The sequence below is a fragment of the Alternaria rosae genome, assembly GCF_020736505.1.
Source record: "Alternaria rosae strain MPI-PUGE-AT-0040 chromosome Unknown BKA58scaffold_1, whole genome shotgun sequence".
NCBI classification, from domain to species: Eukaryota; Fungi; Ascomycota; class Dothideomycetes; order Pleosporales; family Pleosporaceae; genus Alternaria; species Alternaria rosae.
In genome coordinates, this window is record NW_025763570.1 from 5459551 (window position 1) to 5480444 (window position 20894).

General features: G+C 50.7%; 11 protein-coding genes across 11 annotated transcripts; 7 read left to right on the plus strand and 4 right to left on the minus strand.

Moving 5' to 3' along the window:
• Positions 1-106: 106 nt before the first annotated feature.
• On the plus strand, positions 107-1472 carry BKA58DRAFT_448152 (uncharacterized protein; the record flags this gene model as incomplete). The annotated part of the gene is made up of 2 exons (XM_046174266.1): positions 107-537; positions 970-1472. 2 exons carry the CDS (start codon positions 107-109, stop codon positions 1352-1354), a joined length of 816 nt encoding a protein of 271 aa, XP_046032261.1. The 3' UTR covers positions 1355-1472.
• Positions 1473-2399: 927 nt separating this feature from the next.
• On the plus strand, positions 2400-4257 carry BKA58DRAFT_465208 (uncharacterized protein; the record flags this gene model as incomplete). Its single annotated transcript, XM_046174951.1, has 1 exon — positions 2400-4257. Exon 1 carries the CDS (start codon positions 2581-2583, stop codon positions 4255-4257), a length of 1677 nt encoding a protein of 558 aa, XP_046032262.1. The 5' UTR covers positions 2400-2580.
• Positions 4258-5422: 1165 nt separating this feature from the next.
• BKA58DRAFT_35802 (uncharacterized protein) lies at positions 5423-6610 on the minus strand. Its single transcript, XM_046168702.1, has one exon. The coding sequence runs from the start codon at positions 6502-6504 to the stop codon at positions 5581-5583; it is 924 nt and encodes a 307-aa protein (XP_046032263.1). The 5' UTR covers positions 6505-6610; the 3' UTR covers positions 5423-5580.
• Positions 6611-6719: 109 nt separating this feature from the next.
• Positions 6720-8356, plus strand: BKA58DRAFT_375002 (uncharacterized protein). Its single transcript, XM_046169384.1, has 2 exons — positions 6720-6799; positions 6861-8356. Exon 2 carries the CDS (start codon positions 7178-7180, stop codon positions 8306-8308), a length of 1131 nt encoding a protein of 376 aa, XP_046032264.1. The 5' UTR covers positions 6720-6799; positions 6861-7177; the 3' UTR covers positions 8309-8356.
• A 249-nt stretch (positions 8357-8605) lies between these two features.
• BKA58DRAFT_375003 (uncharacterized protein) lies at positions 8606-9722 on the plus strand. Its single transcript, XM_046169385.1, has one exon. The coding sequence runs from the start codon at positions 8783-8785 to the stop codon at positions 9497-9499; it is 717 nt and encodes a 238-aa protein (XP_046032265.1). The 5' UTR covers positions 8606-8782; the 3' UTR covers positions 9500-9722.
• On the minus strand, positions 9546-10841 carry BKA58DRAFT_35835 (hemolysin-III related-domain-containing protein). The gene is made up of 3 exons (XM_046168709.1): positions 10135-10841; positions 9850-10080; positions 9546-9796 (listed from the first exon to the last, which is right to left on the minus strand). The coding sequence occupies exons 1-3, from the start codon at positions 10672-10674 to the stop codon at positions 9593-9595; spliced, it is 975 nt and encodes a 324-aa protein (XP_046032266.1). The 5' UTR covers positions 10675-10841; the 3' UTR covers positions 9546-9592.
• Positions 10842-12302: 1461 nt separating this feature from the next.
• On the minus strand, positions 12303-13177 carry BKA58DRAFT_35832 (uncharacterized protein). The gene has a single exon (XM_046168707.1). The coding sequence runs from the start codon at positions 13008-13010 to the stop codon at positions 12495-12497; it is 516 nt and encodes a 171-aa protein (XP_046032267.1). The 5' UTR covers positions 13011-13177; the 3' UTR covers positions 12303-12494.
• A 677-nt stretch (positions 13178-13854) lies between these two features.
• Positions 13855-15169, plus strand: BKA58DRAFT_35858 (uncharacterized protein). The gene has a single exon (XM_046168714.1). The coding sequence runs from the start codon at positions 14142-14144 to the stop codon at positions 14967-14969; it is 828 nt and encodes a 275-aa protein (XP_046032268.1). The 5' UTR covers positions 13855-14141; the 3' UTR covers positions 14970-15169.
• Positions 15170-16224, plus strand: BKA58DRAFT_35863 (heterokaryon incompatibility protein-domain-containing protein). The gene has a single exon (XM_046168716.1). The coding sequence runs from the start codon at positions 15370-15372 to the stop codon at positions 16054-16056; it is 687 nt and encodes a 228-aa protein (XP_046032269.1). The 5' UTR covers positions 15170-15369; the 3' UTR covers positions 16057-16224.
• A 355-nt stretch (positions 16225-16579) lies between these two features.
• On the plus strand, positions 16580-18401 carry BKA58DRAFT_448170 (uncharacterized protein; the record flags this gene model as incomplete). Its single annotated transcript, XM_046174267.1, has 1 exon — positions 16580-18401. The coding sequence occupies one exon, from the start codon at positions 16580-16582 to the stop codon at positions 18203-18205; it is 1626 nt and encodes a 541-aa protein (XP_046032270.1). The 3' UTR covers positions 18206-18401.
• A 686-nt stretch (positions 18402-19087) lies between these two features.
• BKA58DRAFT_330824 (pectin lyase fold/virulence factor) lies at positions 19088-20779 on the minus strand. The gene is made up of 3 exons (XM_046168163.1): positions 20252-20779; positions 19432-20201; positions 19088-19378 (listed from the first exon to the last, which is right to left on the minus strand). Exons 1-3 carry the CDS (start codon positions 20580-20582, stop codon positions 19124-19126), a joined length of 1356 nt encoding a protein of 451 aa, XP_046032271.1. The 5' UTR covers positions 20583-20779; the 3' UTR covers positions 19088-19123.
• Between the last annotated feature and the right edge of the window lie 115 nt (positions 20780-20894).

A 20894-nucleotide genomic window follows, 5' to 3' on the forward strand; every position in this document is an offset into this window, starting at 1 on the left:
TTCTGCCTGCGCGTTCCTCTATCCGGGTACTTCTTTGCTGCGCCTTTCGGGTTAATCTACACTGCAGCACAATGATAACCTCTACCGGTCAACCCACGCAATCACCATGGATCTTTCCTACCTCCTGTCGTCTTCGCTAGCCCCAGTGCAGAAGACTCTCATTTCGTACCTCGGCCCGAAGGAGTTCTCGACCTTGGTGCGGGTATCCACAGACGTTCGCACTGCGCTCAGCGATGGGCTTCCTTCATACTACCAGAACATTGAGACAAAGCTCAAAACCTTCTTCGAGGATCCCAAGGTGTTCAGACAAGTTCAAGTCAACACTGGCGCGATCATTGGCGGTGACTTTGCCCACAAGTTCATCGCTAACGAGCTACAAACTCCAGTGCAAGAACTATACATCTATACACAGTACTCAGACGTCAAGCCCTTGGACCTCCGTACCTCGATAATCGACTTTCTAGAGCAAGAATGCTGGACCGCTGATGAATACAACAAGACGGGCTTGACCGTATTTCGAAAGCCACAACGGACTGAGTATGATGGATTGACCGTCTGTGTCTTCGATTCGATGGATTCTCCTTTCTGAAAATTGCTCAAAGCGGCTTCATCTACCGCGACATTAAACTTCATCACTTGGAACAAGGCATACTCAGTGTTGCCTCAGACGACCTTCATCGACAAGGAGTGTTACGTATTACAGAATCTGGCTGCGGATAAAGCCGCGGGTATGGCAAAGCAACATGGTGATTACCTTCGGGGTTTGACATGCGACGATGTCCAAACTCGATTTCTGCATTGAGATGATAAGTATAGGAATCTTATTACACGCCCCCGCCGAATCGGTGATAAGTATACGTATACGATTGAGCTCGACGCCACAGGTATCGATCGCAGCACAGTAATGATACCACAGACCGTCCCGGAGTGGTCTACCTTCAAAATCAAGCTCTGACGTTGGAGAAACAGAGATGATGAATGTGAGCCGGTATCGCGTTACTTCATGGGTGTACTTGGAGTAGAAAGCGCTGTCCTGAAACAGACTCATGTCGTCTTGCTCGAAGACGAAGATGATGAAGAAAAGACCAGGTCTTTTGAAAAGACGATCCACCTCGTGCGCGAGGCCGTTAGATTGACGCTATTAGAGCTTTCGAAATTGCCAGAGAGCGAACGCCCGAACGGACACAACAACGTAATGAATGGTAGGTCTCGCGAGTTCGTGTGGAAAAACACCAAGGTACCAGAGACGTGGTCATACTACGATGACGACTTTATGAAGCAGCTGGAGAAGCTGTGGAAGGAGTATGAACGCGACGAAGCGGAGAAATGCGACGGACGGAATAGCAAGAAGTAAATTGTCGGCAAGCGAAGCGCAAGGAGCAGTTTGGCGGTTCGTCGGATGAGAGCGAGGATGTAGCGGCTTGATGGAGAGCGGATGGTTGTGCGTGGGAATATAATATCAGTCATTCAGCTGGATTAGCGTCATATATAGCGGTGGCTAGCGTGATGCTGAAGAACGATCAGCGTTCTGACCCCAAACCTTACATATCTGGATGCATGATCATTTATGATTGCCTAAAAGTTGGATGACTTTACTTGATGATAGTCTGCTGTGCTGATGATCGTTCGGGCTGGCCAATGCGGGGTTCTTGGTGGTCAAGCAGGTGAATGAAGCTGATACCGGGGATTGCCGGTTAATTCTCACGACTATGCGCGATCATACGGTGTATAGATGAGATGAATCGGATGGCGACGCGGTGACGCAATGTGAGGTGATCAGGGTGAGGAGCCGCTTCCGTATCGAGGAGAATGTTGTCAACCAAGCCGCAAATGTCTGAATGCGGCTGTGACGCGTTCAGTCGCGCTGTCGACGCGTCGGAACTCCATCAGCAATACGCCGCCCACTACCACCTAGGCATTCGCGCTCCGCCCTTCGCCATGGTGAATCTTAAACCCTAGGCATTCTTGGTACCTCCAGAATGCGCTCCTGATTTGTTGTCCTGGTAGTCTACAATTCACTGTCGATGAACTACTGATTCACAGCAACCAAGGAACGACCCAGTTTACAATGCCGCCCTTGATTGTGAAACTTCGGCATTAGCTTCATCGTATTTCCAGGCGGTGAAAGCAGCTCGTGTTGGAAAAGCCAGCCATCAATGTTCTTACTTGGACTCCGACAGTATTCGAGTCCTTTTTCCAGGACTCCATATCTATCGCTTAAACATTCTCCAGCCGACGTCGGCATCACCTTCAAGTATTTGCAGTCATTGCCGCTTCACAGTGTATAAGACTTCTCTCCATGGAATACTCTCGACAGCAAGCAAACATAGGCGAACATGGCCCTCGAATTAACTGTGCTATCTCGATGCTTCAAGTAGCAAACTTGCAAAGATGATGAGATTCACTAAGCGGGAGCGCCTCGACAGGTTAAGAACATGTGTGAGCTTTTCCTTTCCACCTATCACCGGCTTACAACCTTCCAAGCTCTTAACCAGGTACTCTCTCCAACTCGACCGATCAGAATCCGGGTGATACTCGCAATTTCTCCTCGACACATCGACCCTGTTCACGGAAGACCTCATGTCTCAAGAATACCACCAAGACAACAATTCTTCCGACGACAGCTTCGACAACCTCGACATCGGCTCCCTAGACTTGCAATTGCTCCGTAAAGCTCAATCTCAAGCAACTATGGATAACGAGAGCGCATTGTTGTCTGTCTATGACGGCCCTGTGTACTTTGCTCAATCTGGCATCCAACCCTATGACATAGGGAATTATCAGCCGAATGATCTTCCTCTATATGCACCTGAAGATGGTCAGCAGCAATATAGTTTCAACGAATACAACCAACCAACGCTCGAGCAGCTTTCACACCAGCCTTTCTCAGGCACCCTGCCTCTTCGTTATTCATTCATAGAGACTGACAGCACTACGAATGCGCCACAACACGCGGTCGACGCACACGCGCCATTTAACGACAGTTTCGGCTACATGACACCCAGCCCATCGGCACAATCTCACGCTGCTGCACTTGCTCCAGTTCAACCTAACCCTTATGGGCTGGCATTTCGGAATCTGGCAGAAGCGAAAGACAGCATGCTTAACCGCTACATCGAAAAGGACTGGGTCGCGCCTGCCGATGACAGCACTATTCCAACTACCGACGAAGAACGAGCCGGATACGTCGCCGAGCTACTGGACGCAATGAAAGATACTTTGTCCTGCCCAGAAAAGCAGGACAAGTTCCGATTCATAGACCGTTTGGCTCCGGGCGCCAAACAGTTTCATGCAGAGCACATGGAGAAAGTATGCTGGCAGCTCGTTGACACCGCCGTAAATCTACATGTCATCGGCCCGAAATCATTCTCCATTTACGACACGACGCCACTGAAAACGATGTGGCAATCACGCTTCCTTACTTTTGGTGAGCGTATGGGTCATCTCTGTGCACTCTTACGGCTTTCCAAGAGCCGATGCTTCTCACTCATCAAGGGCGAGAATTTGGAGACTACAGTAGGTGCGCCTGCCCAGCGATACTCAGGTACGCTCCTGAACAATCACCAGAACGAGAATCGCCAGGAGTATATCCAACAAGGTCGAACGATTGTGAAGGAGAAGAAGGCTACGACGCCACCAGAAGATAAAGCCTCAGGCACGGACGGTGATGAGGAACTCGATTCAAGTGTCGCAATCAGCTTGCCTTCAAACGAACCTGAAGAAGAATTTTATTCAAATGTCGCGATGAGCCTGCAACCATCAGAGCCTCTGCCACCTGCCGACGTTGGTACAAGTGTTTTCGGTGACTTCCAGTCCAACAACATCCAGGCTGTCTTCGAGTACGCGGGCGACAACAGCGGGCAGTACGAGAATAACCAGAACGTCAATGGAAACTCGTACGATTATGGCCTTCAACCTGTCTTCAATCACGCTCTGCTCTCGCCTGGGATGCTATCTGCGAACATGCTTTCGCCATCCGCCTCCTACGCCCCACTTCTAACGCCATCGTTGCATGGAATCTATTCTCGGAGTACGCAGCCATCGCCGGTGACGCCGACAACGTCTTATATGCCGCACATGATGGAAGGCTACCCGTACACTCCGTACTTTCACCCAATGGCTATTCCTAGACCTAACCGAGTGTTGAAACGTAGTGCCGAAGACGCGCAGCTCGAGGCACATCTAAATGGACCATTTCAGCGTCCGTGCTTGGAAGATCGTGAGAACCCACGCTACCAGAAAGGGAATGGATTTTAAAAGAGAGTGAAGATGTTGAGAGCCTTTGAGGAACGCTTCAAATTGTAGGACCGCTATTAGCTGCTGTATTTGTAGCTTGATCGTATCCAATGTCACGTTATTGTAGAACCTGGTACTAGATAGGAGAATAGATAAGATCTAGTACGTAGCCACCCATATCGTGACAGTATCGAGTAAACGTGCCCGTTGTTCCGTCGAGTTCGTAGATTACAACGGAGCTGGAGCCAAAGGAGTTTCAGATGCTTCAGACTCTGGAGGAGCTGTTGGACCCTCACGAGCGCTTCTCTCGACCCATTCTACAACAAGCTTCGGAATCCCGGAAGAACCTTGTTTCAGCAGTGCCTTTGCGTTATGCTGAGGCAAGAGTCTCTCGTTACCCTTGAGGAAATCGGCAGTCAGGACTCTGGGTTTCTCTGTCTCGATGGGTGGTCGTTGCGCGATGAACGCCCACCACACTATGCAACAAGTCAGCCTAGCGAATTCAGATGGGGAAGTGAATCACCTTACGATTTTTTTGAACATGTGAGTTCTTCCACCTCGTCTCAAGTGCTGGATAGGACTCCTCGCTGGGATTGCCAACTTGAGGATGATCTAGATTTCGGTGTGATCAGTCAGGAAGTCCCTCACATGAAGTTCGTACGGATATACTTACGCCACCCATAAGTAGCAGTAGTCTTCGCTTCTGGGTCTATCCAGTCCATCGAGTGATCTCCATGAACGCACTTGCTGTATTGGTATGTCCATTCGTCCTCTCCGTCTTGTTTCTCTATAGGCCAACCAAGAGTGTTGCGGAATAGGCTTGCCATCTCCTCATTGCTGGTATAACCAATGAGCTCCTCTCCCTCCATCATGGCATAGGTCACCTTCCATAGGTACTGCTCAAGGCCGACATTGGGATGGTGTTTGGCTTGATTCTGAGCCAACACGTCCGAGTTGGTTAATATCAGCTTAGAGAAGGCGTACTTCTGTTGGCCCTCTGGTGTCGACAGATCATAGGAGGTTGACATTTCAACCGGATGACCCTTCTTGCAGCGCTGTTGAGGAGAGAGAAATTAAACGATCGCCGCACCAAGTTTATACCCCGAGGGTATGAGCAATCATATAACATGACTGGATTGCCTCTGTTTGCTGTGAGTCGTACTATCCGGCAAATAGCCACGAGCTAAACAATCTGGTTGATGATGAGGAGTTCGGCGTCGCGATAGTCCTTGCATGACCTGGCGCACTTAGGGGATGAGGAGCGCTTTTGGGAGAAGGCGTACGTATGGGATCGAAAATGGCGTACTTGACGCTGTGAATCGCACATTCATGTCGTCGTAGTCCTCAGTCTTCTTTCCCCACATCACCTCTAGCCCATTCTGGGCCTTGCCCTTCTTCCTTGTCTTTCGCCAACTTCCTCTCAAGCTCCAACCTCGCTTTCTCGCCAAACTTCTTCTCCCACTCCTTGTCTCGCTCTTTCTGGGGCGCAGCAAACTGGGTGCTAAGACCACCTCGACTCTTGACTTGCATCTTCTTCTCCGCAGCCTCGTTCTGCTTCAACTGCTCTTCGGCGCTCTGTATCCTGCGCTTGAGACTGATCTCAAACATGTCTCTTCCTTTATGTTTTCCCTTAAGCCCGTTATCGTCTTTGTCGAAGTACACTGCCCAGCGAAGTCCTTCCTTGCCCCACGGTGTATTCGGATCTTCGTCGGCACCGTCCCATTCGTCGATGGCCATGAAGCCTTCCCAGCCGTCGAATGTGAGGTGCGTCTCGTCTTCGGTCCAGTCCCAGACACCGACATGATGCATAATGCTGCCGGTACGGTTCGAGTAGCGTAGCTCGTACGTCTTCGTGTCGCAGTAAACCCAGTTCAGCATCGGCGGGTCGTCGCTGATGGTGGTGACTAGCCCTCTTTCCGGCGGACTCCTGTCTTCATCTGGGTACGCAATGTAAAAGCCCGCAAATGGATGCAGAGGCTCCTTCCCTTCCCCATCTATCCCATCCGGCCACATGGGCTTGTTGTCCGCGTCCCTCGGCACGACCCAGACTTTATCGTGGCGCACAACGAGGATGCCATTGTCAATTTCTTCCTTCGCGATCGAATCGGGGTCGTCGCAGGCTACGAGGCAGTTGAACTTCCACATGCGCGACTCGTTGGCGGCTTCTTCGTTCTGCTTCTTTTGGTGCTCGACACCTTGCGCGACGCCCGTGACGACGGGGATGGCGACCACGCAGCCGCCGAGGAAAATGCTCAGGGGAAGCGCCATTTCTGATTATGCAATCGAGGTGTGCGATATTAGTTACTGGGTGGTGGCATCGTGGTAGATTGAAAGGCCGCTGTCTGGTGTGCTTTAGTCGACGCGAGGTGGGATGCGAAATCGCGCTGCGTCATGATCGACAAGGAACCTTTCCCGAATGAGCCTAGTCTCACATTCCGTCACTGCCACGGTGCATCCAGGTTCACGGCAACTACACTTTCTCAGCTTTATGTAAACTCCACGGTCAGCGCCAAATTGTATATTTTGTTTCCAAACCACACCGTGTTCTTGGTGTCTACCTAATGTACGCGCGCTCCACGGGACCGCCGTGACTAACCCCAGCTTACGTTTGGCTCAAAACGCAGAGAAGACAACACATGCTAGTTACTTATTAACAGAAGGAGATTCACGATGAGAACTATTGTACGTTCTTATTATTTCGTTGTCTTCATTAGCTACGACAGTAAATGCACCGAGTCTGGTTGGTCGGCTGGGCCCACAATCTCATCCAGTCGACCAAAGTTCAAGATGGATAATCGCGTAGAGTCAGAGGTACCTATTGTACCATATAGCAGTGTGGAGTCTGGTAGGTTTGTTGCTCATTTATGAAGATACTATTCTCTTCTCTTCTCTTGTAAACTCCATCTTGTCATCTCATCCCATCAAGAACTTCACCAGCAACATGTTCTGTCTCCTAGCAACCGTCGCCGATGCACTTTGTGTGCATCCAGATCACCTGGGTGAAGATTTCAGTGTCGGATACATACCGTCATCATATCTCGCTTTAAAACATCGCAAAACATCTAACAAGCCTCCGCGAGCGGGTCGTCCACTCTGTTCGAGCATATCGGAAATTCTCGATAGAGCCAGAAGCCCGTCACCATGCCCATTCGCCCACCAGCTGCCAGCGCATCAGTTGGAGCAGTTTCCGGCATATGAAGAGAATTACGGCGACTGGGAAGAGTGGAAGCGGAATAATGATCAGGTCACAGTCAATGACCACGACATCGACCACTGCATTCGACACTGCGTGCATCTCATATGCCGCGACATCACCGATAAAGACAGGAAGCGCAATTTGGAGTCCAAAGCATGCAGGTGCTGCAGGCATCCCCCCCTACTGGAAGAAACCTCCTCCAACCAAGAAAGGATCTCACGTCTTCGGCTCCAAGACATTCTCGCTGCACAAAGAGCATACGAGATGACCGGCCATGACGAGACGATCACTCTGAAACTTGACTCCGCCACCGCCCTAGTAAAAAAGATGCGAAGCATGGGATATCTCAATCTTACCAAGTATCTCCGCGCATCCAAACACTTCACAAGAGATACCACACTACATTGTGCGCAATACCTCGCCGCAACGCGAGCAGCCAACATCCTCATCTCCAAACTGCTCAATTATCTATCAATCACGCTATCTCCCCTCGAGAACCAAACCCGCACTCTCACCATCGCGGAGCTGGTCAAAGAGATGACGGAAACCATGCGATTGGACATCTTCTGGTGGATATCTGAATGGTGTTTCCGCAACCAGGTCGAGAGGAGCGATAATGCTATGGAGAGAGCGCGGAAGTTGAAAGGTTGCTTTGGCATGGCAAGAAGGGATTGGATCAAGGGGAGAATGAGTAGGGGAGTTAAGGTGCTGTTTGAGAGGATGGAGGGAGTTGTAGTGATGGTTATTGCAGTATTGTTGTGGTGGAGTAGGATGGAGTTTGTTTCCGCAGGGGAAGGGAGGTGCCAGAACGTCGTGGCGGAGATGATATATGGAATGGAGAGTAGTGCAAGCCAGAAGAACGGGCACTCTGCGTAATCAAGCTGTATCATCGCCAGCATTTATTAAGTGAAAGCTCTGTTGTGCATCCACTGCCATGTATCCATAGTTCAGTGAACCAGAACACAGCGCTCAGTGTACGCCTTGTCTGACCACAACGTTACTTTTCACACAACCAAAACTATCTCAACCAAGCCCATCGCGTTTCACCTCCCTCTCCCGAGCAAACATCAATCAAGCACCCTTTCACCCGCAATCATGAAGTTCACAGAAACCGACTTCCTGGCCGCATACCCATCCCCACCTCCACGGTCACCGCTCCGTCTCAAAATCCCCTCCTTCAGCCTGCGTCTCCCCGTCGCACTCCAATCCCCCCTCTTCGACGGTATAAACGAAGATACAAACATCCATCGCTTCCCCGCCTTCCAAGACGTCCTCAATATACGCAAGACCGTGCCAACACCAGAACAGCATTGTACACTCCATTGCTCCCACAAAGTGTGTGTGAGGCAAATGACAAAAGGATTTGGTAGCCCGATATGTCAATGCGTTTCAGAGGAGGAAGAAGAGTGGAGTGTATCGTGGTACCGACCTGCTATGGAGCTGGAAGAACTCGATTTGATGTCTATAACGGAGAACACTGCTAAGGTTAATCCGGCACAGGAGGTCGATATCCATATCGAGGACGCCATGAAGATAGTCGCGTATCTAGAACCGCGCGCCATGACTCGTGCGATGGACGACGGGTATCTCAGACGCGCTATGCTGGCCGATTTCGGCCAAGATGAAGAAGTTACGACGCGTGATGCAATTCACCGGTTCTTCTATTTAATGCGGATGTATTTCGGTCGTACGCTCCATTCGCCACGCCATCGCGTCGTGAGCATCGAACAGCTCCGGTGCGAATTGGATGTGTATGTCTGGACGCTGCTGGATGAGTGGGTCACGAAGTATTGCGACCGTGAAACGCAGAGGTTAGTGCTGGAAAATAACGGTCCAATGTGTATTCTGGACGCCACCTTTGGTGCACCAGCGGCAGTACTGGGGCTGTGGTATGAGTGTGTTGAGGATGTTCTTGGGGTACTGATATGGCGGGATGAGGAGGTGAGATGGCGTAGACTAGAGGGTGTGATTGGGTTTTGTGTTTTGTTAGTCATATTCTTATTGTTTGTCGGTATCGTGTTTTCGGGGGGTTGGTGTCGCATATCTGATGGCGATAAGGCTGGGTGAAAGTGGAGAGTTGTTGGTATCAGCATTCAGTTATGAGGGTTCTAAACCAAGCCACACTTTCGGGGTCAATACGATTGCTGCGTATTATCGTATTCATGTCAAATATATGAGCTCATCTTTCCACGTACTCAGCATGGGGCAAATCGCTACCTGCGTATGCATATGCTGGAACGAATAGGCCTTCATCAGCCCAACAAAATGCAAACACACCGCAATCACCACAGCGATATGGAAGATCTGGTGCGACGAGAGCCAGAGGTCAAATCTGCCTTGTTTCCAGCACTCTGGGAATTTCGTCTGTCTTCTGTTAGTCCAGCAATCGTTGAGTGTTGTGCAACACGACTACACACTATAAAGGGACCCAGACTAGCCAGGTAGACGAATCCAGAAGCTAACCCCCATCGTAAGCCTGCCAACTCGTCCATTCGTTCCCAACCATACAATCGAATACCATTCCACAGCGGAAAAATACCAGCAGCGGCAAAAGCGACGAAAAGCGGAACTACAAGAGCCTGTGCCCAAGATTTGGAAGCCAGAGGCGAAGCGAAGAAGAGCAGCATGATAGCGCCAAAGGCCGTGAACTATATTTGATGTCAGCAGCTTATAATTCACGTTGCAGCACCGAATCATCTTACAATAAGCATATAGGTGCGCATGAGCTCTGCCTCGCAGGTAAACGTATAATATAGCGTCGCAATCAAGCTGCCCCAAATAAGACACGTGATACCCGCAAAGTCCAACTGCTTGCCAGCCGTCGCCACAGATTCTGAATGGTCGAGGAAGATGTGGTACGTGACGGAGAACGACATACATAATACCGCACCGCCGAGGAATGCAGACAATGCCGGTAAATCACCGTTGCGTGGGGAGGGGAACCACTGTTTTGGGCCGCCTAGTTGCGGGAGGTTGTAGATGGTGAGAAGTAAGACAAGGACTAAGAAGAGTAGGTGGGTGTAGATGTTACCGGTCTCGTTATGGAGGTATGTGAGGCTTTTGATGGATTGGCGATATGAATTGCGGGCGGAACGGTATTTGGTGACGATGTATTGGTTTTCTTGGCGCCATTCTGGTAATTGTTCGTAGTTGACGAGCGGATTTTCGATGGATGGATCGTGTTTCTGCCCTGCAGCGGTCCTTCGTGGTCCCGGAGACATCTTCTCGTTTTGATTGCGCATGTTGTTCTTGGTGATAGTAATTTCAGCGACCTACTGCTGCAAATTCGAGCATTTGTAGCTATAATAACTCACAGAACCCACCTCTTCTCGCAGATGACGTCTGCCATGGGCATGCTAAAACAGGTACAATAGTTGGCATCGCCTTGGCTAAACATTGGCAACTGCTTGGGGTGTAATGGCAGCGCGCTTCCAATTTGTAGTCGCATTTGAAGGCGAAGTAGCCGGCTGCTCGGCAGTCCAAGGTTTGCTTGGCTCAATCTTCGACTGGTAGACTGCCACTAGGCCACATCTGAGGATGCAGTTTGCTTGGCGCACATTTAGGCCTTTGGAAACCGTCAAGCGCTGATTCGTAGCGTTGCCGAGGCTCCGTCGTTCCAAGACCCTGGAAGCGTAGAACAACATTCCCGACGTATCGACTGATATTTCGATGGAGGACTGTGTGCTTGCTGGACCCCGAAACCGACTTTCATACGGTTGAGTTTTGAGGATAAGTCTCCATATGATGTTGCCACGCCACCAAGTCCAAAGGTATAAGTGCCTTGCCGAGTTTGTGTTGGCAGACTCTGTCGAAAGAGCATGCCCCCAGAGCTTTCATCTGTTCGCTTTCGCGTTGCTGAATCGCCTGCCAAATCGTTTTGTTTCGGTTCGTACTTTGTTCCCGATACCCAAAGCACATCCTCTTTCGTTGGGCACCTGTGTGTTACCATGTAGATGTCTATATATTGATTCAAAAACTCCAGATGCATCCACTCATCTATCAGGACGAACGTCAAGAACCAATTGAGAAGTAATTCCGCACGACTGTAGTGTCCATGCCAGTCCGCACTTTGAATCATAGTATGCTTGTCTGATAGTAAGACGAAGGTTGCGCCTACGCATCCGCGAAGAGCTGCAACTTCTATGCTCAATTCTAGCAGCAGATTTGCTGGGGGTGCGTTCGGTCTAAGAGAGATCTCACACCTGCCTCGCTCGATTGGTAAAAGCTATAAGTTTGTCTTTCCATGGCAGTATCTTTCGTACGTGTTCGGGCTGGCATCTTCAACCTCCTTGTTTATGTATATTCTCGTACATACGACTCCATCTCACGAAGCAGGCACGCTTCTCAGGCGTGATGTTGGTGATGTCGTCTCCGGTGATCCATTCAAAGATGATCTCTTCGTCCGAACGCATGCTCGATGGGAGTTCGAGGTCCGGATAGGCCATTGTTTCATTCCATTTTTTCATTCCCTTTATGGCTGAGGACTGCAGAGCTGATTGGGCGCGTGCTGCTGATGAAGTTGGGGTGAAGAAAACGCCTGGACGATGTGACAATGGAACCCCGCGTAACCCGCACTAGGCCCGACCTGGAATGCACGGGTTTTGCTGGTCTCGCAACAGCCGAGACTATGGCGAGTGGTACAAGGATTTGCATTGAAGTGCATGAATCCTCCAGACATTACTCACTACGCACATAGAACTCAGCGAGTCCACCTTTTCCTTCTGGTTGACGTGGCGCAGTAGTAGTAGTAAGTTCTACACTCTACAGCCAGAAGGAAATCATTCAATGGTATATCGTGCTAGAAGTTCCACAAAGAATCATCAGCCAAAGTATCAGCTAATCACTCCGTCCAACACTCACTGCTGGCGTCGATAAATTGCTCTGGGGTATCCAAAGTTTTCCATTCGTTTCGCCACTTACTCACACCTCCACCGCTCATCAGAAATGACCCTTGGCTCACATGATTGCGGAGATTGGGATTCCCATGCATCTCATGATGATCGAGCATGAGTATGAAGTGTGGACGGGCACCGACTTTGAAGGCATTCCGCTTTGAGTAAGGTCACTCCAGTACGGTGGGATGTATAGAAGCCAACTTGTCTCGCATACGCTCGACTTGGCCCCTCCAATGCAATAGTACTGGCAGCGTATTTGCGTTCAGTATTTCTGTTAGATGTGATACACGTATTCCATTCTTGTTGTGGATGCGGGCCAGTAGCTTATTGTAGTGTCCAATATGCTCCGCGTCCTGATCACTCCGAATGTAGATGCCGATGCAACTACACGGTGGGTCGGTGACAAAGTGCGATCCTATATGGGAGTGCAAGGGTCCAAGCGGGAAGTTGGGCGGATGAAGGAGGCCTCCAGTGGGAGCATTGCTGTTCAAGTAAACATGACAACTACCACGATATGTCTCGAACCCGCCGGTATATAGGCGCTCGAGACACGGATGCAGCGTGAACTGCGTAAAGTCCAGCCACTGCGGCTGCGGTTTGAAGTCGTCGTCCGGGGCGGGATCGATGCCCCTCGCCCGGCGATATGCATGGCGCACTAGCTCTGCAACGGATGGCTTGAGCATATGCGACTGAGTAAGCCAAGCGGGTGCATACGTCCAAATGTTCTATCCTTTTGTACTCAGGCCGAACAAAGACGTTGCGTGGACCTTTTCTTCAGAAGCAAGTAGCTCTTCGCGGTTTACATGAAGGTTGTCATTGTTAGTCGAACACACATCGGAGTATTCGACCGCGTTCTGATGCGGTGTATCTTGGAAGGGGTCTCGGAGGATGCGCTTCACAGTGGCTCGCCATAGCGTACAGACTTGGCCGGCGAGCAGTTGGCTTGGAAGGTCTGCACTGCACAAGACATGCTCGACTAATTCCGGTAGGTGCAGGACATGATGAACTGCGGATGCAGTCAAGGAATGACTTGGGGTAGACACGTCACTGCGGTTTGTCGCAGCAGGCCGTGGGTCCAGATTAGATGGGTATCTCGCAAGCTGTGCGTCAAGTAGCGCAACAACGGAGCACCTCCAAGAATGACTTTTGCGTACAAATGTGGGGTTGGTGTCTCTGTCCGGGCTAGAATAGACAGAGAAGTAGTAGTCGGGGTCTGAGGATGACGATGCGACAGACAGGGGAGGGGGATCATCTAAATGGGCTGCCCAGCCAAGCCATCGGGCTCGTGGTTCCCGGGAAATGGTTGATGGATCCTCGATGCCGAACCATTTGAGCAAAAGATCGTTTTCTGAAGCACCATCGCTTTCCTGCAGGGGGATAGTGGGGTCTGCCATCTAATGTGCGAGGCGATGTAGCGGAGTCGGGGGGTCGGAACGGTACTACCTCGGCATATCGATGACTAATGGACTAGCCGGAGCTCGAACAAAACTCTCCACGCCGCCGCCACCCTCTCTTCTTTTTCCATATAGAAAGTTGCACCCACGAAATTTGACCTCACTCTTTGTTCCTCTACAAGATTGAAGTTGACATAAGCTGGGGAGAACGAACATCTTTGCCCCCAAGAACTGCCTGCCCCTACCGAATGGGCTGTCGGTCCCGTGGCTCCGAGACATTCCCTTAAGAAATTTTCATCAATTGCGACGTCTCCCTTGGCCTCGAACGATACCGATACGTATACGCACGAGTGACACGATGGATGCATAAGCGCGACCAAGGCGGTAGAAGTGATCGCTTTGGAAGCGCTGCACAATAAGATGGCCCGTAAAACCAAGGCGATTGACCACATGGTCAATCGCATGAGCAAGGTGCGGCTGGTGGATGAGCGCGCTGCCCGACCGCCGCCCGGTGTTCAAGAAGATGCGCAGGAAGATGACAAGAAAGCTGTGAAGCGCCAGCCCTTCCGCTTCTTCGATCTGCCATCCGAGCTGCGGCTGCGCATATACGAAGAGCTTTTAGTCTTCCCCAAGACCATCGACCTCGACCCTACGAATTACCGTACCGTTGCCCCCGCCCTCCGCCTCTTCCTCGTCGACCATCGCATGCACGACGAAGCGTCGCGCGTCTTCTACGGTCGCAACACCTTCCGCGTTTTCCCCATACACGGGCGCTACATAAACCGCAAGCATCCGCTACTTGCATGGTTCCCTCGTAAATACCGCGCACACCTCACGCGCTTGGAGCTGCGACTGGGGCCGGGCTTCACGAAACCGCCGAAATGCTGGGTCGTGGATAGCCGGCTCGGCCTGGCGGCGGTGAAGAAGGTGTACAAGCTGAAGATCTTTGTAGAGATTGACCCGGCATCGAACGAGGTGTTTGAGGGCTGGCGCGTAGGGAACAACTTCTATACCGAGTACTGCGTCGGGCTGCTGAGAGGCTTGCTCGCGCAGGTGCCGTCGATTGACGATGTGGAGTTTGACGCATACCCAAGCGTGTCCAAAGACAGCCCGCTTCTGAAGGGCCTGGTAGAAGAGACCAAGCTCAATCAGAAGCGCGTTGCCTGGGGCCCTGAGAGGGGCTGGGACAAGATTGTGGAGGTTGACTTGGCCAGCGTGTTGCAAAAGATGGGGCTTGGAACTCAATGAAATGAGTCTGCCCCATTGCATTCCCCGCTCGTGCTGTCATGCTACGCACTGTACACATCGCGTCATTCTTATGTATATTCATGTATCATTCTGATTCGTATACCCGAAGTTGCTTGACCAGCTCGCTCTTTCCCTTCTTGCTTGCGGGTGGTGGCGTTCAGCCGTATCTCGGTGGCGACCTCTCAACCCCGCTCTCACCGTGCCCAGGACGTCTTCCATCTTACCTACTTACAAATACACACAAACTTTCCGCATCAATTGCGCAACTCGCACCAAGCTTCTGACAGGGAGATTATTGGAAGTATCTCAAGCTAGTCTGGAACTTTCGGTCCTCTCTAAGGCGCCGCATTCGGTGTGAGGCTGCTAGGAAGAGCCCAGCGATAGCAGCTCACCGCTCAAGATGTCTAAACCGAAGCTGACCGAGCCTATTCCGCCTACACCTCAGGCACTTAGACCTCCTTCCCCATTGGAAGGCGACCCTGCTGCACCGAATCCAATTCCAATCGAGGATCAATACATCAATGAGACTCTGGACACCACCCGGCGCCAGATCCGGTTGATCAAGGTCTACTACTGTGCTGCATGGCCATATCCAGTGAACGAAAGCATCGACTTTGGCTGCACGATCCACACATACGACACCGACAAAATGCCACCCTATATCGCCCTTTCGTATACGTGGGGTGCTTCACTTCCAGTACGCGATGTCTGGATCAACAGCAAACGTTGTGTTGTCCGTGAGAACCTTTACAACTTCTTAGAGTCTTTTGCTGAGAGCGAGATGCACGAGAACGAGCATTTGTGGGTCGATTCGCTCTGTATCAACCAAAGGGATACCCGAGAGCGCAACCATCAAGTTAGCATGATAGCTAATATCTATCGCGACAGCCAATTCGTCATCACATGGCTAGACGAGTCCTGCCGTCAGTCGCTCCAAAACATCTTAAATGGATCGCCGTCGTCCATAAATCTTCAAGACATTCATCCATCTGTACAGTCAAGGATCCGTCGTGTGCTAGGACTTAAGCAAGATATGCCTAGCATGTATTCGCTCAAAACTGCCTTCAGATATCAAATAGCACTATAGCCTCGACCAAATTAAGATGAGCGATGTTGCAAAGTAAAACAAGAGTTTTCATCGGCTGCGTCTGCCGCCCAATATTTCGGTATAGAACCGTATTTAGGTCAGTACCGCATGTCTTGTTCCAGCTGATACGTGGCCCTCAATCGACTTTCAGGCATCCATCTTGCACGACGGTATTGTTCTAAAATCGTAAAATGTCATAGTTCTCCCCTTTCACATCGTCCTCATACTCCTTCACATCTACCGACCTCCAAGAGCTTTCCTTCCCTGGAAGAGTACTGAATATCTTGCTCATTGGGTCGAAACAGAACGAACATTTCTATCCATGACGTAGTTCTTTCAGTTCTGGTGAAGCAAACGGCCATCGTCTTGGCAGTCGCGCTCTCTCACTTCAGAATCCTTGACCCTGCAAATTTTCTCGCTACCAGTGAATAATCTTCCTTCTAGTGTCGCACCATCATTCCAACATACTGATCGCTCGAGCCACGCTGATTGAAACCGCTCCCGCAGCGTGACTGCAAGCGACATGAGTACGACGCCCAGTACGCCAGCCGGTGGTGCGACTTCCGCTTCCGCCAGTGACGCGGAGTCAATCGACACGGCTACCACCAAGATCGCAAACGCACGAGCAGACACGAGTACAGCAACTGCGACGGACAACCCTTTGTCGCCAATCTCACACCCGATCAATCCAGATGCGCCTTCCTTACTGACACTACCTGGGGAGGTTCGCAACGCTGCCTATGAGGCTCTCTTTGTATACGATGACCCTATTCAGGTTCACGCGAACAACATCAGCTATCTCGATTACCATTCCGGAAGTATCGTCGCCGGAACTGCGCTCTTCCAGTCATGTCATCAGATCCAACATGAGGCCACTGGTGTCTTCTATGCACGAAACGTATTCCGCCTAGTGCTCCCTAAAGATGCATTTGGGCGTGGTGACTTTACTTGGGCTATGGCCTGGCTTCGCATGATTGGCAAACAATCATCTTCTCTTCGCGTCGTCCAGTTCGACATCAGCAATTTGCTTGACCAAGACGAAGACTTGGAGATCTTGCCGATACTGGAATACACCTGGAAGCCGGAACACAAGGACATGACTGCAACCTTGGTGACACCACCTGAGAGATTAAGCATGGGTTTCAAAGGCAGTCCGAAATGGTCCGCCAACGACACGACTAAGATCAACAAAGGCTTGAATGCGCTCATCGCTGATCCCTCCAACGTTCTCAGGAAGTACTGGATTCCGAACATGCTGTTGAGGGTCAAGCTCGATACAAAGGGATCGGAAGTATACGTTTCATACCGCCATAATCATCGCGGTGGTGGTAACTGGATGACGAAAGGCCGCATGACAATCAGCGATGAAGATGAGTTGCGTCTGATTCCGCCCGACAGGAAACCAGGAATTTGTGACCTCATGGCCATATCTTCCATTAAAAAGATGCTCTTCGATCTGGTCCAGCCCCCAGAAGTGGAACCAGCCTTCGACTTGACGAAACAGACTACGAACATCAACCTGAGAAGCCTAGCTGGAGTGAATCATTGGTTACGTCTCATGATCATTGCGGAAGTTGGCGATTATCACTCGACCTTTGAGTTAACAGCTTCGACGCCGAAGTACAACTTTGCGACCGAGCTGGAGAGGTTCACAACCATCCAACTACGGGGCCACCCATGCTACTTTCATCTGTACTTCGACCTATCGGAACACTTCACCCTTGACGATGTTCGATTTGACGCACTGCAACTTTTATCTGCGATGAGTCCGGTCGACCGCGATGTCCAATTGAAGATCGAAGTACGCAATCCGCTCGATTCTGAAACACCAAACCAGACTTTCACGTTGTTCTTGAGCGAACTAAAGGTCAGCGTTCTCTCCTGCATATACAACTTCCTGAAGACCTACCCCGATCGTGCCCACCTTCCGTGCCCTAGTATCTGGACGAATGGATGGGGTCAAGCGAAAGAAGCGACATGGGGAGATGAGCTCGGGTTGGGACCTCTGCAAATCCCATACCTGGACAACAGTCATGGTGGAGTTCGGTGTATCGATAACACGTTTGCTAACACTTGGCATCCGAGGCTCAACAATGTTGCTCCAGGCAATGGGAACACCTTGATCGAGTTTCTTAGGGAATTACCCTAGTGGCGGTAGAGCTATGGTCTGACGATATTGTCGGGATAACTCGCTAATGCTTTTTTAGATTTTTGGATGCGATCTCGAGCTCTTTACTGCATTTTAGAGCTCTCGTGTTAAGGAATTTCTTTCCTTCGCCCCACGTAGACGGATTGGAGTGGATTCGGATACCATGAATGTTTAGTGATAACTTTTCACTCATCAGTCTATCACATAATTTCATCGTGTTTGCTTTTCATTTCCACATTGTCCAGCCACTAACTCCCAAATTATGAAGAAAAAGTTGCTGCACACAGAAGTGCATGAGTTCATCGCCTCTTCATCAGTGACAAAAGCAGACATCATGAGGTGCACAGTCATGTACAGCTCGATAGCACAAGTTACATAGCTGCAAATTCGTACAAAAGTAACGTTCTTGGTCCTTGGAACGTGTGGATATGACTGAGCTGAGCCACGCCATCTATCCCATCCACTCCTCTGCTTGCGCTCGACACCCTCGGGTACCAGATTGCTTGGAGAAGTAGACATGCCTTGGGTGTTTTGCTAATGCATATGTTATTAGGGTCAGAAGGCTGCTGCGTAGAGAGTTTGATAAGAGACCCGAAGCGTACGAGAATATGTAGGGTACAGGGCGTTCTCCAGGCCTGTGAATCACGAATTAGGCCCCTACTCGAAACTCTGGTATACATGGGTCGAAATAGGCTCGCCACCGGGGGCTAGAAAGCCATCAGCTATTTCACTCAGAGCTCGATTTCCTCAGGAGTTCATTCGACAGCGAGCAGAGCCTGGTACCATCAACTCCAACACCAACAAGTCTATAGGCCGCGACCAACATCTGCAACGTGCAGTATAATCACGGTACAATAGCAACAGAAGCAAGGGCATTTGAACGGTGAATATTGTATTGCAATGACTATTCAAGCTTCCTCAATTCCCTCCTGACTCCCCGCCTTGACTTCCGTTGGTAGTGCAGTTAACCTGACTCTCAATCCCGTCAATGTTCAAGCAAGTGTACTGGTTCGTTCCACTCGGGCTTGTAACGTTTACATTCTCGATGTTGATGTTCGAGCAGACCGTCGGGCTGGAGCAAACCAAGTACCCAACAAGCGGATCGTACTTCTTGCTGGTCGTGCCGTGGAAGTTCTTAATCGTGATGTCGGAGATGGTGAGGTTGGATGGGAACTATTATCATGTTAGTCATCGGAAGAGGTTGGGACGTTGGTAGGGAAACAAACCTCATTGCAAAGAGTCAAGTTTTTCTGACCGTAGCATTGAGTAATCTCAATCGCGTAGTCGACGTTGGAAATGGTCATGCCGTCGTATGTAATGTTCTTCACGGCACCGCCGCCACCTCCACCCTGAAGATCGCCAGAGAGAGCCGAAGAAGCACCAGGCCAGACCTTGATACGCGCACCATCCGAAGCATTCGACATGCTGATGTTGTACACGTAGATGTTCTCGACGATATCAACTTCGCCGGGGTACTGGCCCAGAGATCCAACACTAATACCGTGGCTACCATTGCAGATCAGGTTCTGAACAACGATGTTGGTGCTGTTAGGCTTGAAGGAAACGCAATCGTCGCCGTTGTCGATATGCGAGTTCTGAATCACAATGTTATCAGAGCGGTACGTGTCCCAGCCATCCGTGTTCTTAGCAGGGTTCTTGCTCTTGCTACCACCGAAGATGTCGATGTTGTCGAACACAACGTCGCTGGAGTTGGCAACAAACGTGTACCATTGCGGACTGTATCTAAACTTCAAGTCGGAAATGGTAGCACCTTCAGCACCGATGACACCGAAGAGGATGGGGCGCAGGATGTAGATGTCCTTTGCGTAGAGGTCGTACCAGGCCTGGCCGTTTCCGTCTAGGGTGCCGCCGCCGTAGACGTTGACGTCCTTGCCGCCGAGCTGGAAGAAGGTGGTGGCGTTTTGGTAGATTTGCTTGAAGGAGTTGGCTTGCCAGTAGTCTGTGTCGTTTGTGAATTGGATGGATCCTTGGATGTCTTTTTGAAAGTTAGCCATGGAACATCATTTGAATTTGGAGACGACATACCAAGATCGATACTGTTGAGGAAGGTGAGATCTAGCGCCGTTCCGATTGTAAACTTCTGGTCCTTCGGGAAGACGACATGGCCACCGTTATTACAACTCTTAATCGCCTTCAAGATGTTGGCAGAGTCATCCTTGCCGTTACCGAGAGCCTTGACGCTGCAGGTCTTGGTTCGTGGCGGCGACGCTGGGCATGCCTTTTTGGGGTGAAAAGGATACGCCGGGTGGTGTGGCCTCTTCGACGCGACAACCTTGACGCTTCGCTCATCAAGGGGTGTCGATAGTACTGCTGATGCTTGCAGCAGAGCGCACGTGAAAAGTTCGGTGACGCGCATATTGGTAGACGTATATGCGATGATCTCAATTGACAAGCTGGAGTTCGACGTCTGTAGCTCTAGAATTTATCGCGACCCCGACCACCCTAATATACCCCCATCACATCCTTAGCAGCCGTCCGAGCCGCGGCCTTGGCCCTGGAACCAGCTCAAGATACCCGCTCCCGTAAAATTGGATGGCGCGGAGGAACTCTTCGATCATCCACTTCATCCTGGGGTCCCCTCACGGCCACAAGTGGCTAAACGGGCCAGAGCTGTGGCGCTAAGCCAAGATCAGCGAAGCTTTCCCCACACGCCTGGGCGCTTGGCCAG